Genomic DNA, 17,726 nt, shown 5'->3' on the forward strand with positions numbered 1-17,726 from the left:
TTATAAAATTAAAATTTACTTTTAATTTCATAATCATTTAATATTTTTATTTGTCAAATATGATTTACATTCTTATGATTGTTATCTATTTTATTTGAGATAATTTTTTAAATTGTTTTTTAATGATTTCATTCTCTATTTTTTTTCATATTAGATTTTATTATCATTCTTTTTATTATTATTATTTTTTATTTTAATATTTTTTTCTTTTAATTTCATCATTCAATATTAAATTAATTGAGAATTAAACTTGGCTATGTGTTTTCACGAGTTATAAATCTGAGAGATTTTTCCGGAGTTACGTGATTTTTTTAATTTTATATTTTTTCAATTTTATCCTTCAACATTTAATATTATTGGAGATGGGGCTTCATTGTTTTTTTATTTTTTATAAGATTTTTTAATAATACGAGAGATGACCTCAATTTTCTCAGTTCTTTTCAAGCCCGGGCGTATTTATATATCAGTTATATGTATTTTTGATAATCTGAAATAATACCCAAACATTATTCGTTTAATAAAAACCAGAAATCTCAACGGGCAATGGAAAAAGGAGGATCGGGAGGAGATATGGAAAGGGGAGTCAAACAGTAGAGAAAGGAATAAAGAGCTGTGTGGAAGAGGAAGCAAAGGCTGTGAAACCTGTGCGTGTTCCCTGCAGCTCCCAGCCTCTGCTGTCCTGCGCCATATGTTTATATGTTACATGCCTGATGAGAAAGGCAATAGTGGGACCCAAACCCAAGTTGTGTGGGTAGAGAAATAAAGACGGAGTATTGATTACACCCGTCATACGACCCGTGATTCCTATCCATATAGTATCTACTGTTTTTACGCTATTCTGTCTTATTAGATTGAAACGTGTTTATTTAAATTTTATTTTTTTAAGAAAAATATTTTTTATATATATTTTTAAATCGTTTTGATGTGCTGATCTCAAAAATAATTTTAAAAAATACAAACTTATTATTTTGATGTATTTTTAAATAAAAAACATTTTAAGTCATAATCACCACCACAATTTCAAATACATTCTCTAAAAAATTATAAGAAAATATTTCTAATTTATTTTCCTTTCTTTTCAATTCTATGTAAGAGTGTCCCTTCTATAGTTTAGTTTTTAAAATAAGGTTTTACTTGGGTTAATTTTAAGAATTTTGTTTTTTTAAAAAGAGGAATTATTTGGTTTGGATTAGATTTTTTCTAGGTTGATAGATTATGGGTCAATTTAAATTTTAAATCGACTCATACCGAGTTAATATTTTTATTATTTTTATTGAAACCCGATCTAAACTATGTCATGGGGTTTGAATTGAAAATGGTTTCCCTTCCTTTTTTTATGGGGTATGAATTAACAAAATGCCAATATTTTTTTTTAAATAATTAGATATGCAACAAGTTTCTGGCATAGCCTTCAAACTTAACCCGAGGTTAACCTAAGGCAAGTCTCGGGTCCTAGGTTCTAGTTTAGGGTGGTTGAGCCAAGTCTTTTCCTTTGTTTATGTGATAAAAAAAGTAAAAATGATTTCATTTTGAAAGAAAAAAATAAAAAAAGAAGTCAATTGGTTTTAGCTGAGTTTTTTTTAGGATAGTCAAATCACAAGTCAATCTGGTTTTTAACCACATCACACTGAGAGTCAATTCTTCTTTAATTTCTATTGAAACCTGGCCTAGCCTAGACACGAGTCACTCAGGTCATTGTCAACCTGTTGGGTCAAGTTTTAAAGTAGTGATTTCTATACAATAAAAAAACCACTAATCTTATTAATTTCATGGTTTGTAATGATGAATTTTTATTAGATGTCATGGTGTTAACTCTAACTTTCAAAAACTCTAGTTATAAGCTAGCGGATACCGAGGCTTGAATCAATTTAGGTTGATAAAAAATAAAAAAAACTAGTTATTTTCTTGGGTTAATCCTTCTTGGGTTAATCCATAACAATTCTCTTAATTCTTTGACTTGAGCTTTATCTAGAATCGACTCCTTTGTAACTTGAAATCCTTTATAACTTGAAATCATGGTATCACAGTATTGTTGTTTCTTCTCCTGGTTAGATCTAAAGAGGACATTGCAATTATATAAATTAACTTCGGAAAAAATGAATTCAATTAGGAAGATCTTAATGTCATGGTATCTTCATTACAAATACTTTAAAAATATCAGGGAAAGGGAAAATACTATTTTCCACGCCATTGTTCAACCAGAAACATAAGAATGATTTTTTCTCTTTTCTTTTTTTCCCCTTCTAATTACACCCTTATTTGCCAAATAGATAGCCAATTAAATCATATCGAATTGATAAGATTCAAAGATAAAGAACTAGACTGAAAACGACAACAAAAAAAAATAGTTTTTTTTTAAAAAATCTTGGGGCTAAACATTCACCTTGGTCCTCGAACTTTTCAAACTATAAACTTCTAGTCCCTAAAAATTTATGAAATTCAATTTTGATCCCAAACTTTAATTTTCTTATTTTATGGTTCATGGTTTGAGAGAGGAAAAGGAAAGTGATTAGATTCCGGTAATAAAAAGAAAAAGTTTTGGTTGAGACTGATTCTAGCCACGATGAAAGATGATTTTGATATCAATGAACTTTTTTTGATGGAGATAGTTCATCGTATGTGATTTTTTTTCATTAAAATTATCTGAAATAGTAAATTTGAGCCCAAAGTTTTTTTAGTTTTAGGTTGATTATGAGTTTTGGAGTTAATTTTTGGGTTGTTAGAAGATATAAATATATTTTATAATTTTTGGGGTTGAAATATGATTAAAAATAAGTTTTTTTTTTTTTTGCCTGGAATTGCTCAGCCCGATTTTTCAACAACGAGAGGTCATTAGAATCTAGCCAGGGTGACCAATGCATAACCTGATATTTTTTTTAATGGGCTCCGCCCTTTAATAAAATAAAAAAAAACAAGGTTAGGCTCGCAAATTGCTTCAGGCCCTATGCTTGGGTTTTTTTTAAAGGCTCAGGAGCTTTAGACCATCAAAGTTTGACAATCTGAGCCTTTTTTTTATGAATTTTTTTAAATTTTTTTATTAACATAATTTATTTTAATTTAATTTTTTTTAATCACCTCAATTTTTTACGGTTCTTAATTTTATAAGTATTTATATAAAAAAAATATTAAAAATTTTTATTAAACCTAATCAAGTTTATAACCTAGATCATAAATTTAATTGTTTAATTTTGATCGAGTAAATATTTGAGCTTCATAATTTATTTAAATAAAAATATATATGCATATGCTTTTAGATTTTCGTCTGATATTTTTTTTTAATGTAGAGCGTGTTTGGCAGTGTAGTTGCGGGTGCTTTTCAAATAGCTTTTCGTGCCGAAATGCATGCCAATGATGTTTTTTTATTTTTTAAAAATCATTTTTGACATCAGCACATCAAAACGATCCAAAAAGTATAAACTGCACTCGTTTTTAATAAAAAAAAAATTCAAATTTTAACAAAATACAGGTACAAACACAGTACCAAACATTCCCGTAAACGAGTCATAGAAGCCCGTATATATATTTTTTACGTAAACAAGTACCGAATCATGATAAGAACAGCAACCGTCAGGGACTCAGGATTGTTGTCTTCAGAGAAAGTTGCGTTGCATTGCATTTATTTCGCTGGCAACGAAACTTAGGTGCCTCTGTTTGCTCCATCAGAGAGTGAATGATTGAATTCTGGTTTTCGTGTTCTTCTTTTTCTTCCAAGGATTGTTGGTGTTGTTTCTAAAAGACAAGAGTTGCAGAAGGAAGGAAGCAAGAAAGAGTCGACTTCAGAAAAAAAAGAAGAGAGAATTTGAAGTGATGTAACTTAACTAATTAAATTTTAAATTTATTTTATAAAAATTATTAGTTTGAGTATTAAAAATATCAGGATCATTAAAATCTTATCTAATCATTAATTTTATAATCTTAAAAAATTAATTAATATATATATATATATATATATATATATATATATATATATATATATATATATAAAAGCTTATCTCAACATCCACGATTTAAAAAATACCAACAACAGAAAAAGAGTCTGGTTCATCTTTGGAAATACAACGTTAGCGTCGGACCCATTCTTTGATTTTTTATTTTCAACTCTTCTTTAAACTAGGAATATATATTGGGATAATTAAAAATTCTTGCAATATTCTAAATTTTATTTTCTTTAATTGTAATTTTATAAATTATATTTTATATCCTAAATTAAATAAAAAACTTAAATAAAATATATTTTCATGTAAATTGTTATTGAATATATAAATTATATAATAAAAAATGTAATTTATAAAAATATATTGGAGAGTTTTGTAATTATTCTTTATATATTTTTCCATGTGATCTTAAAATAATTATTGGTGCTAAACTCGCATAGCCTGATGTTCGAGTTGAGTTTTTAATTAAATAGAATAAAATATTGATTTGATAAAATTTAGTTGAATGTATTGTATTTTCAGTGATTTGTTTGACTTTACCATACCATGTTAGGTCAAACTAGAGGAAAAAAAAACTAAATAATAATGTTTTGATATAAAAAAAGTTGATTAGATGATCCAATGGCAGTTTTAAATTAAATAAATCAATATAATTTTAAGAGATTGGCCAATCCTAATACAAGTATGCTAGGGAATAAACAAGTTGGTGATAATTTTTTTTATCAAGCATAATATATTTTTTAAAAACTAGACAAAAATAAAAAAAATCAAACCTATTTCATTTACAACTCAGAATTTATATAAATCTTATTGCAAGCTTAATCCGATTGGAAGTGGATATGAAATGAAAGAAGCAAGAAGTTAATCCGATTTATATATTTTTTTAAAAAATTATTATTATTTTTTAAATTTTATTATTTAATATTAAATTATTAAACATTATACTTCATATTTTTTTTTATTTTTCTTTCTATGAAATTAATAATCAAGTTAACTCAAGTTTTTTTATGATGATTTTTTAATTAATTTTTTTCAATGTTTTTTTATTAAGTTTACTAAAAAATTAATCTCTATTATTTTATTCAATTTATTTTGTATGAAGTTATGCTAGTCTAAAGACTGAGCCAGAAATTTAACATAATAACTCAAGTTGAGTTTTTTTTTTAATTGATTATTTTTACATCATCCTTTAACATTTAATTGACTAATAATTGATTGATCTTCATACCTCCTCAATTGAAAAATGAATTAAAAAAAAATCAATTTTCTGGAGAAAAATTCTATTTCTACAGGGACTAATTGTGAATTTTGAGGTTACAATAGGCAAAAAAATATGTTTATTTGTGAAGCGCGCCACACTTAAAAAGCATGAAAAAGAAAAATTTCATGTTTTTCAAGAGGTGCCCCTCTTCAACAAGCATACTCAAAATAGATCAACTGATGAGCCAAAACAAAAAAAAAGTTACATATATATACAAATGCAAGATCCAATGAACGTGGAACGTAATTTCTATGTACATGAGAGTTCTTGATTGTCTGGCTGGTCACTTGGAAAGCTCAACTGTGGAATCAGCAGTGGGATGAAATCCTTGTATTCACAAATTCCCAAGAAAATTAGGTGACGAGACGACAAAAAGTGGAAGGTCACAACAATCTGCTACGTACTTCAATCATAGAAACTCTTTCCTGTAAAAACACAGCAAGTTAGTTGTCTTCGAAATGTTTAAAAGCAGTGAAAAAATAAAAATCAGAAGCAAAGACGAGAGAGGCAAGCAGATATTCAACTTTCAAGTGGTTTCTAAATCACAGTCCAATGATTGGCAAAGACCAAACTGCCTGCCAATGACTTTGTGGTTCTAGGATATGAATTCTCTAATTCATGATGGATACATTGCCAGAATTTTGATAAAAAAAACCCCTAGATTCCTACATAATATCCTCCCCAATAAATTCACTAGCTAAAAACAACAGTAAATACACTCACAAAGAGCTGTAAGACATGGGGGCACCTACAGGAGAACAGAGATGGCATACCCTATCCAAGATATGCTATCCATCAGAAAAACACAGGATGTGTCAGCATGTCAAGTCTTAAGACAGTTTTACATGGGATTTAATATGCTTCAATGAGTACCAAAAACATTCTCAGTATGCAGTCTTCCGACTAAATAAATTACACTGTAGTCCATGCACAGGCGCAAACACACAAACAAGGAGGGCGGGAGAACCTCATTTGGAGTACCATTCTCCGATGGAAACCGTTTATTTGGGGTGCTGCTCTCTGATGGAAACCATTGCAAAAGGATGCCCAAATTCATGACGTTAGGTATCAACTTGAACAGGAGAGGAGTTGTTACCTGAATGACCATCGATCAAGTAAATGTTTATTGCAAGTGACAGCACATAGTTATAAAGCTATCATTCCATGTGGAAGTATCAAAGAAACAAACCAGACTAAGAGCTGTTGTTCCAAGAAGAAGAAGATACATCTTTCCCTGCATTATAACACCAACATGATTAAATTAATGAAGGATGAGTAAGTGTGCATATAGGTGCAAGCAATACTAAAACACAGATGTCTTGTCGTCACATCAAATCTGAAACCAGCTATAGGTTCAAGAACTACTAAATCTTAGTCCCAAACAAACTTGTGATTTTCTGATGATAAAAAAAATATGCATCTGCATCTTTAATGGCATCCTAACCTCCACACATGCATGGGCATGAACAGAGAGAGAGAGAGAGAGAGAGAGTTCACCTCAATGAGATGAAGATTGGAGGCACGACTCAGAAGAACAAAAGCAAATTCTCCAATTTGAGCAAGCAATACTGCAACCTGCATCACGGCACATTGATTTATGTCCAGGAAAAAAAAAAGGAAAGAGAGAAGTTTCATCTTCAATTTGTCTCTCTTTTGCCAACAAGCATAGCAAGCCATCTCACGTGGAATGATGTCCTGATGCTATATCCGAAGGCTTTAGTAACTGCAGCAGCAATGGTTGTCTTGACAACAATAACCAGAATCACAGACGCTAGCAATATATCCACATGGTTCCACAGAAAATGTACATGTATGAGCATTCCAATACTAGAAAGAAAAAGAGCCGCGAACAGGTTCCTGATTGGTTCCACCTACAAAGTACAGAGTCATTCAAAACATATCAATCTCATTATATTATAACATAACATAACATAACCACATGGAGAATAGTTCCAACGCAGGAATGAGTAGCACACTGATGTCCATCAACTACAGCTGATAGTCGCATGATTAGTAGAGAAGTACAGCAACTCAAACAAGTTGCAAAGATCCAGAGTCAACTAAGAAATTTAAATCAGTTCCATATTATCTGAGAATATAACTTACATACTACTTTAAGATACTAACATGACTGGCAAAATTTGGCACACAATCCATTGCACAGACGAATACCTGTTCTAAAGTATGCTGTGCAAAGTCGGTGGTAGATATCATGATTCCAGCCACAAATGAACCCAACTCAAGACTAAGGCCCAGCTTGTCACTGCACTGAAATAGTTGAAGGAAATCCAAAAAATAAAGTGAACAAGATGACACAAAAAATTCAAAGCAGCACTGTGCTGCACTGAGTCATGATACGCTGCAGCTAAGCATCATAACCTCTACTGTTAACAAAAGATGAAAACTCTTGATTTAACCATATGAATTTCCTTAGCATAGTCAAGGAACCAAACTAATAATATGACAAACCATATGTTAAGCAGAAAAAAGGTGATGTTTATAAATTTGAAAATTTTCAATATGAGGCTTGCTTAAATTCTCTGCCTTAAAACTATGTTGTTCCACTCTGCAAATTTGTATTATTAGAGTTTTGGATCAAAATACACAAAATGACATCTTTCAGATGCAGAAAACTTCTTAAAGCAAGCATTTTCCCTGGTCAGAATAAAGGCGCTGATGCCTATCAAATCCTTAGAGAAAACATAAAAAACTGAAGAACTGCTGAGAAATTGAATTAAACTTTTGAGCATCTAACTGATGGACAGAAAACCTTACAACCTTGAAGTCAGAGTTTCAACCACCTATCAAACTGAGACTGGTAATATAGATTCAGTTCAAATGAAGCAGCAGTCTCTCATCCAATCAAAATTAGCATATAAGTTAAAATAACAAATCATTAAGAAAGCAAAAACATGTGATGTAGATATGCTATTGCCAATTTAGATGTTATTGTTTGCAAATATCTCTGTGATATTGGAATCCATGTCATTACACAAATGACCAAAAATTATGTTAAACAAGTTGAAAGTTGAAATCTACCGAGTTATGGAAAGGTAATATTCAGTAGGAAGATCTGTTGCATGCAACTATTTCTACTAGACAAGAAAGGTACATATCTTTTCCACTTACCCAAGCAGACAACAAGCAGAAAGCAACAGCAGCAAGCTGATAAAGTTCATTTGTCTGAAACACAAGTGGAACATAAGGAGTGTGCTTAGACAAAGGCCCTACTCAACCCGGCAAGTACTCAAACAAAGCCATGCAAATAAAATATGAGACAAAAAAATTAGACCATAAAAAACTCACTTGAGATGATAGCTGTATCATTAACTTAAGAAAGCGAGGAACGAACGACCAGGACATAAAAGATGCAGCTGTGAGGTATACGGACAAGACCAATAACCTGAAGTTCATGAGCAATAGATATTAGATTCGTTAAAGATTATTTACACGGGGTCATTCTCATGGTAAATAAAAACTCGGGGAGGAGAAAAGTTACAGAATACCAAAAAAAAAGAGGGGGTGTGGCAATCAACCAATAACGATAATTAGCTTCCATTATCAAAAGAAAAGGGACAAATTTACACAACAACAAGAAGAAGGGTGACAAAAATCAACTTACAACTTCCCCATTGAAATCATTCCTTGCAGAGCGCCACTGTTGCCACCCAAAACTGGAAGCAAAGCAAATAATAAACCAATAGCACAATCCTGAAACAATTCACAAGATCAGACAAGTGGATGTGCATCAGAAAACCAATTTCAAAAAAGCTCAACATAACATCAATGACGTGCTTCTATATATAAATATAAACAAAGTAAGAAATAAAGAAAACCTGAAAAATCAGGGTCCCGATGGTAACTTGACCATGAAGAGAATTACTACTATTCCGTTCTATCAAAAATTTCACCACCTGATAAAAAATGAATGCATCATATGCTGCAACTGATAAGGAGTGATCAAACAGAAAATAGATATAATAGTGTCAGAAACAAGTCTATAACAGTACCACTGCTGTTGAAGACATTGACAGGAACGAACCCACAAATACACCCTCAGACAACTTTGCTCCACACATCTGCAAAGTTAAAGGTGGTGCAACCTTAGTATCCAATTTGGCAAATCACACAAATTTCTAGCATAACCAAGTTACACACATTAAGCATCATACCGCAGCAATTATGCCACACAAGCACATAAAAATTACAATTTGAAGCATCCCTCCAAGAACAGCTACAGGGGCCACAACTTTTAACTGCATTGATGATGAATTAGAATGGCCTTTCTAAATCAAGAATTTTTTTTTAAAAATAAATTAATTAAGAAAATCTTATTACAAATAACTTCCCTAGATCAAATACAACTTACCTTAGTCAAAGAAAACTCCAGTCCTAACGCAAAAAGAAGAAACACAACACCAAACTGTGCAACAGTTTCGACCTGTGATAAGAACAAGAGAAAATGTCACCACTGTTATTGTGAATATGATGGCAAATTCTTTATGTGTGGGTTTCCCAGATAATAGGCACCTAATGAGGGATTTTTGGAGCATATGGACATAATTATTAGTTGCTAAGCTATGAGCACCAACAAAATCAATGGTGATTTGGAAACAACTTGACTGACAACCATTTTTGTCCTACCAGCTTATTACCATCTGGAATTTTGTTTCAAAAACCTCACATAAAATGACCCTAAAAGGTAGCAGAACTTCATTTGATAGCTCATAAAACTTGCATTCCCCATCCAGTGTGTCAGTGATGCTATAATAAATGAAGCAAGCAAAATGAAAAGGTAAATATTTGAGAAAAAATAAAAAATCACATACCTGTACCATCTCACTGATGAAATTCAGACCCCCTGGTCCAATGATGGAACCTGCTAGAAGATAGCCAACAATAACCTGCCATACATATTACATGTCAAAATAAAAAATTACCTTAAATATTGCACCCTTACATAAATCATATGATATAGCTGAGCATCAACAACAAGATGAGTAAAGGCAAACATATACTAGAAATTGAAGACAAATAGAACCACAATATACAGATACTAACCGGTTGACCCAAACAAGAAAAGATAATTCCACCAATGGCAGCAGAAACTATGGCAACCACTAGATCAGAAATTAATCTGTAGGTATGTCAAAAAATAATGATAAATTAACAGTACATAAAATCAAAACTCGGAACCTTAATAATAGCAGTTAAGTCAGGTAATACTATAGATGCAAGAACTGCACAGAAAAAGAAAATCAGCAGCTAATCATACAGCAATTTCTCAAGAGTAGTATCTGCTCTTGTATACAGTCCAACAAAATCTGAAGGTCATTCACCTCAAATCTACTTGAAGAATCGGATACTTGGATTTCTTGTTCGACATGACAAATACATTGTCCTACAATTAGCAAGATGAGAAAGTTAGAAGGAAGGTCCATAGAAACCAAAAACTGGATCCAAGAATCTGTCTAAACAATTTCACACAGGGGATTGGATACCAAATTTCAGCACACCTTTTTGTCAATCAGGGTTGCCATATCCTCAGATTCCTCATTTTCCAGTGAAAATACATCTTGAAGCTGAAAAGGTCTAGATCCACTGACAACAAGAGGAAAGGATGATATATGTGATATCAGAATCTCACTTATGTACAGAAAGAGAGGTAAAGGAAACCATATCTTAGAATATACAGTAAAAAATGGAATAATTTCCACGAGAAAATATTTTACACGCTTCCATACTTAGCCAATTGTGTATCGTTTTTCTTGCCCTTCTCATGAGTGATTTTAGCAACCGTCTCCAAAACAGCCTGTGAAAACATAACCAGAAGTCCTCTTTTAACAACAACACAAAGAAACAAACAGTAGCAACGAACAATCGATTTGACTAGGTAAAACTGAAGATAACAATACCTAGACAGTATTAATGTTAAATAGTACTGGCGTATGAAAGAGAAGATATTGGTCCTACCATATTTTTGGGGTAAAAATAAAATATTATATGCTAAAAAAGATATAATTTTTCCTCAGTATAGAAGATGGGGGTTGCAGCCACATCGTGGATTAACAGAGTATGAATCTTGCATAAGCTAAGATCCCTAGCCACCTGATTTTCTTTTCCTTACTATTTATCTAATATTTTTAGCAAGAAACTCAAGTAAGGCCAAAGCTTCCAAATTCGCTTTGTAGGGCACTTATTCAGCAAAGCAAAACTAAAGCTCAAGCCACAACCAGTAAATGCAAATAATTAAAAGAAAAATAAACCTACTTGCTGGTCAGCTACACTGTTGTTGAAGCTGCTTCCATCAGAACCTAGTAAAGTAAAAATAAGAACCAAATTAAATATCTTCCTAACAACATTGAAACCAGAAAATTTCCAAAAGATAGAATGCCACAGGTAATTATCATTCCACTTTCATAACAGAAACTCCTATGACCCATAGGGCATGTCAAGAGATCATAAACTTGAGTCAAACCAAATGACATAGAGACATAATGAATCGTCAAATTTCAAGTGTCAAAAAAACAGACACAAACATGATAATGAGTTGTCAACTTTCAAGTGCGGGACTTGCTAGATTTACTAAACTCTCCAGCATAGCACATGTCATAGCATAGCACTAGTAAAGCAACTATATTCAAGTGGAAAACCTTCAATCTCTTCAAATTCAAAGGGAAGACCGAAACCATTGAGATCAATATCATCTCAATGCAGTTGTCAAAGGACCTACTGTTCAATTTGCTATATGTTTCTCCCGTTGCAAACTTAACTTCTTATACATTTCTGTGAATTCCTTGAACTGACAATAAATGTTTTCAGTTACCTGTTAAGTCATTCTTATTCAGCTATAAGCTTACTGAAAAGTATTATTTATATCATTGTTAACTGACAACTAATTTCCTTTTGCCTTCAATCTTTCAAAACTATTATTCAGCTTCGCATTCTCTTCTTAACAACATTATTTAACATGTTCATCAATATCGACTTGAACTCATCTTCAACCACTTATTCGGTTACATTACTAAAGTTTCAGATTTGCCTCAAGAAAGCTTCACATTACTTTGTTTCTTTATCAGTTTACTGTAACCGATCAAGTCTTTTCACCAGTCATAAAAACTGAACCCAGATTCATATTTCCTGATAATACTCAAATTGAAAGGAAAAAAATTCCAGCTGGCTGGAATTTTTAGCCCTACACCAACACCGATCCTGTCTCCTAAATCCTGCCTCGGCACATCCTTCTATGTATTTTTTCTGGGTTCCCAGGAGCCACACACAAACTTTTCATGCGTACAATTTTTTCTATGCACACAACTTTTTCCATGAACAATAGGCACAATGCGCCAATGACATTGTCTGTCTCAAATATTTTCATCAATGACCCATGTAGCACAACAACCATAGTATGACACAATAACTAATATAGCCACCGTGGCTAGCCAATGACAACACACCAATTTCTCCACCAATGACATCTCCTTCTCCATGAAAAATGTTCAGGACCCACCCAACAAAATACATATCCAATCCTTGGCCACACAGAGATAGCCACCATAAGCCATAGAAAGTCAAGCCATAAGCTAACCATGCAAAGGTGCATACCACACAAACGCCAAAGCATTCATAGCCAGAGCTAGGCCAGACTACACAATTTCTAGCCAACACATACACGGGCTAAATCCAGACACGCACTCCCCACAACTTCATTTTCTTTTTCTTTTTTTATTTATTACTCTTTCCTCGTGCACATATTTACTTAAGCATCATTGTATCCCATGTTTCCAAGGGAGACTGGTTTGGTTTTTCAGGAACAATCAGGCCAGAAAAAAGGTCTATATTCAAGCCATCACTTCACCATCCTAGGATGTACCCAAGGAAACCCATATTTTATCTGAAGTTTTTTCACCACTTATCATTTCTCTAACAACCTTTTAATAGCTATAAAAAAACAGGCTACTTTAATTGAAAAAAATAAAAAAACACTTGAACGAAACTAAAACAACAAAGGTCTCTCTTAAGATCAAACTCTATCTTCTCTTACTCAACACAACCAAATATATTACTAAATCTCACAATTTTTCTTTTTTAAAAAAGCACTTTAAAGCAAAACCCTTTTGCATAAACATCCTACATTAGTAAAAATATGCTTCACTCTACCATTTCTAGTCCTTCATTCACATTAACCACCAAAAACAAGCCTAAAAACCTTAAGAGAACATAAAAGAACTGAAATTAAAGCAAAATAAAAAAAGGGTTCTTTACCTTCAGGTTGATCATTGTCAGAGAACTCTTTTTCAAGAACACGATCAAACATTTTAGCAATACTTCCTTCTCCATTATCAGGTGCTGATGAATTCACCAAATTCCCATAAAACCTCTCCCTTACTTCCTTATCGGATCTCCCATTTACACAGACCAAAATCAAGAGCAAACAACAGCACCATCGAAATCCACATGCAAACCCTCCTCTTTTCATGGTTCTGGAAATTGAAGTGCAGAGAGAGAGAGAGAGAGAGAGGGAATTTTGTATTTGAAGGAACAAATGTTTCTTTAATTAGACATCGTCATCATGTAGCTTATTTTGTTTCGGTGTCAGAGATGGAGGTTATTTAACTGTTGCTGAAACATCCAAACTAGTCCTTGAATTAGTTACATAGTTTCAAATAGATTCCCAAGCTAAACTTAATTATAAATAGATCCTTTATTTTTCAGAATTTTTCTCTTTTGTATGTGTTCATTAATGTTTTTATTTGGAATTTTACGTTATATAATGACATTAATTTCATCAGATTTTTTTTATTAAAGATTTGTGATAATTTAGATGAAAGGAATCTTTTCTTTTTTGTGGTTGATTAAAGATAACTTAGGGCCAACTTTCATGCACGAGACTTAAGTTTTTTTTGTCCAATCAAAGGTAAGCTATCCATAAAAAAAAATTGAGGTTGAGATATGTAAGAAATTTTGATAAATAGGGGACTTAATTTTATTTTGGGACTATATTGAATAAAAGTGTCTTGTTGAGGGATTAATTTGAATTTACCTTAAAGTATCTTTTGTGCCGTTAATGATTGGGGTTAAGTTGCTGGAATGATAATTTGAAGAGGGGTGGTAATGTGGATTGATTTGATTGGTGGATGAGAAGTTAAATTGTCAACCTTGGCTAGTATAGAATAGTATTTGAAAGGTGGTAAAATTTGTTTTTTAAAATTTATTTTTTAAAAAATATATTAAAATAATATAATTTTATATTTTTTAAAATTTATTTGTCATTAGTGAAAAAAATTCAAAAGCATATAAAAAATTAATTTATAATAAAAAAATAAAATTTAACGAAACAATAATTACATTGTTGCGCTAAACTAAACCTAAGAATTAATAATTACATGACAAAATTATTTTTTATATTTTTAAAATTTATTTTAATATTTGTGCAAAAACATTCAAATCATATAAAAAATTAGTTCACAATTAAAAAAAATTAAAATTTAATAAAATAATAATTACATTGCTACACTAAACTAAACCTAAAAATTAATAATTACATGACAAAAGTCTTATTAAACTTGATATAGCATAGCAGCTTAATTTGGTGATGCACCAATACAAAATCTAGCTAGTCTATGTTTTAAAATAAATAAGGTAGAAATTAACATGTCAAAAACTTGATAGAACTTTTATTGTTTTAATTTTTTTTAATGGATAGTAAAATCACAACAACCTTGAAAATGGAAGATGCATGTTAATGGAGAGTGGGCATAAACTTAAGGAGGCTTTTCTTTTTTTAAAAAAAAATATTTTTAAACTAATTAACACATGTTTTTGTTAAGATGATTTTAAAAGTGTATCTCCCATACTAGTAAGAGAAATTTAATTATTTTAGCTGCTGTTCTCAAGATTTAAATATATAGAACAAGACAATTCTATAATTTTTCAAGCTGGAACATTTTAAATTATTATTCCCAAATCCATTTATTTAGTGTAGATGGAGAATAATTAAATTTAAATTGTGTGTGCAAGTTAACATATGATATTATTTAACAATAAAAAAAAAACATAGTTCGGGGTGAAGTATTTGTTACTTGTTAGAACAAAAAGAAATTTATAGAAAAATTATCATCAAATGCTTTTTATGCCAATTTAAAGAGTTTTTATATTATGTATTACCCTAAATAAGTTCTTCATTGTGCAAAACTTTTTATCCTCTCATGTAATATTGTGGATAGACTATGCAAAATTTTATTTTTTTTTTTAATTTGGTCCTCAAACCTTTTTTTCATGATGATTTAGCCATAATTAAAAACCAATTAATTTTGATTTTTTATGAAAATATGGAATTGAAAGAAGAGAGAATGAAATGACAAATATGAGTGACATGCCATAAGTTTCATAAAAGATACACTTTGATCCTTGAACTTTAAAAATCAAACAAATTATACAATTTTAGAACCTCAATATTTTTCCAATTTAATATTGATATAAAATTTTATTTTTGTTATTTTTTAGTACCTGGTTGAGAAATAAGAGAGAGAAGTTGTCATTTTACGACAGTAGAGAGAGAAAAGTGTCATTGATATCAATTTAGGCCACAAAAATGAATGATACTTGTGTCAAATGGTTCCATTTGATGGATAAAATTAATATTATGTGATTTTTTACCTTTAAAGTTCATGAATAACATATTTGAGCTATGATTGATTTTTGAATTTGGGTTGATTTTGATTTTTGAGGTGTTTCTTTAGGTTTTCTTTGAAGCCACGAGGTGTTTTGAATTTGATATTTTATAGATGTTTTAGGTCAAAAATAGATTAAAAACAGATTTTTGAGTAAAAAAACTTAAACTCTGATTTTTCAGCTACTACAAAGATCAAAATTTGAATAAATCAGATGATACATCATCTGGTTTTTTTAAAAAAAAATTAAGGGCTCAATTATACGGGCCTACTAAGGCAGGCCTACACACGGGCCCGACAAAGTTAAGTTACGAGTAAATATTCTTTAACTTGGTCCACACAGTTAATCATATTTGTTAAATTTAATTTAATTTAATTGGTTGACCGATACTTATTTTATATCAAATTTGTTTTTGAATCATTTAAAAAATTGATCTATTCGAGTAACTCACATGTTAACCATGATCAAAACTCCAATGATTTCTTGTTTAAAATAACTTTATTTTATCGATTTTAATTTTATCTAAAATGACAGTCTTTTTATTAAAAAAACCTAATAAACTCAACTCAACTTTCTCTCACCCACAACCCTCACCGACGAAAGTACTGTGCTCCAAATAGTTATCTGAGTGAAAAAAAATTATCCATATAAAACATGCCCACGGACCACCAGCATCCACACATTTCACCAGATCGTGTGTTCTCCACAAGTTCAACACACAGTTTTCAAACTCTGCACATAAATTTCACCACCAACCCACTTTCCTTCACAAACTAAGAATTTGAGCCAGAGAATTGTCAAGAGATTTTGTGGGGAAGAAAGGCTACACATTTATTAACCATGTCAATGGCATCCGTATCTAGCGCTAGTTTTTGTTACAGCAAATCAAGAATCGGAGGGGTCAAGCCAAATATTGCAGCTGCGAGGCCAAGGAGTTTGGTGGTGGTGAGAGCAGAAGCTCAAGCTATAAACCCTGAAATTAGAAAGACTGAAGAGAAGGTGGTGGACTCTGTTATGGTTGCTGAACTCTCCAAGCCACTCACTGCTTATTGCAGGTATACATCTGTCTCTGTTTATCAAAAAAACATCTGTCTCTGTTGTGGATCACTCTTGCTTGTTTTTCTATATTTTGATTATTGTCTTTTTGTTAGTCACTTGGCTTAAATATATTGACAATCAAATTTTTTGTAACAAGAGCACAACCAAGATTAATTAATTAAATTTGGAGCCAAGAAATAATATATACTCATAAAAATTATTTGCTTGCCAAATTCTTGATAATAACTTGCATTGGTTACTCTTAGATGCTGGAGGTCAGGGACTTTCCCTCTGTGTGATGGAAGCCATGTAAAGCACAACAAAGCTACTGGAGACAATGTTGGACCTTTGCTCTTGAAAAAGCAGAAAGAGTAACTCTGTAATTTCTCTTCATTTAGATTTTGTGTTTGTCATGTTGAAGATTTCTTGCTCTTCTATGAAATGGTGTTTTCGAGTTCCTTTGGATTGAGTTGAGCTCTCTAGTTCGAGTTGCATAAAACTTAAGGTGATAACAATTTCTTACATGTTATGTTAAATGGCCTTGTTCGCTTGTGGCATGCCTAACTAGGCTTTGATTGTTGCTTCTACTCCATAGAGGAGGCCTATATAAGACTTGGTGGTTGATAACAATTTTTTTTTAATGTTGGTCTCAAAATCTGAACTCAGAAAATAAGAAAAAGAACATATTTTCTTATCCACTGCACCAACTCCTTGAAACTCTTCTAATTTTATTTCCTTGTCAATAGTTTTGCTTCTACTGATCAATGAAATCCTGCAAGTAGAAAATTGAGAGGTAAAAAACCAGGTTTTATCACCTT

At 31.4% G+C, this 17,726-nt stretch overlaps 2 protein-coding genes across 3 annotated transcripts; one reads left to right on the plus strand and one right to left on the minus strand.

The window, feature by feature from the left end:
* Window positions 1-5,183: 5,183 nt before the first annotated feature.
* LOC133678123 (K(+) efflux antiporter 5-like) lies at window positions 5,184-13,764 on the minus strand. Of its 2 annotated transcripts, none has more exons than XM_062100328.1 (20): window positions 13,462-13,764; window positions 11,467-11,510; window positions 10,941-11,008; window positions 10,713-10,797; window positions 10,536-10,597; window positions 10,258-10,333; window positions 10,026-10,100; window positions 9,566-9,637; window positions 9,369-9,452; window positions 9,207-9,275; window positions 9,033-9,110; window positions 8,819-8,907; window positions 8,503-8,599; window positions 8,326-8,379; window positions 7,369-7,464; window positions 6,879-7,067; window positions 6,694-6,771; window positions 6,386-6,430; window positions 6,178-6,292; window positions 5,184-5,621 (listed from the first exon to the last, which is right to left on the minus strand). In XM_062100328.1, the coding sequence occupies exons 1-20, from the start codon at window positions 13,673-13,675 to the stop codon at window positions 5,602-5,604; spliced, it is 1,710 nt and encodes a 569-aa protein (XP_061956312.1). In that variant the 5' UTR covers window positions 13,676-13,764; the 3' UTR covers window positions 5,184-5,601. The 2 variants fall into 2 exon arrangements, with proteins under 2 accessions (XP_061956312.1, XP_061956311.1); XM_062100327.1 differs by having other exon boundaries at window positions 6,164-6,292.
* A 2,777-nt stretch (window positions 13,765-16,541) lies between these two features.
* On the plus strand, window positions 16,542-17,549 carry LOC133678142 (CDGSH iron-sulfur domain-containing protein NEET-like). Its single transcript, XM_062100356.1, has 2 exons — window positions 16,542-16,925; window positions 17,175-17,549. The coding sequence occupies exons 1-2, from the start codon at window positions 16,711-16,713 to the stop codon at window positions 17,281-17,283; spliced, it is 324 nt and encodes a 107-aa protein (XP_061956340.1). The 5' UTR covers window positions 16,542-16,710; the 3' UTR covers window positions 17,284-17,549.
* The last annotated feature ends 177 nt before the right edge of the window (window positions 17,550-17,726 follow it).

The sequence above is a fragment of the Populus nigra genome, chromosome 18 (genome assembly GCF_951802175.1).
Source record: "Populus nigra chromosome 18, ddPopNigr1.1, whole genome shotgun sequence".
NCBI classification, from domain to species: domain Eukaryota; kingdom Viridiplantae; phylum Streptophyta; class Magnoliopsida; order Malpighiales; family Salicaceae; genus Populus; species Populus nigra.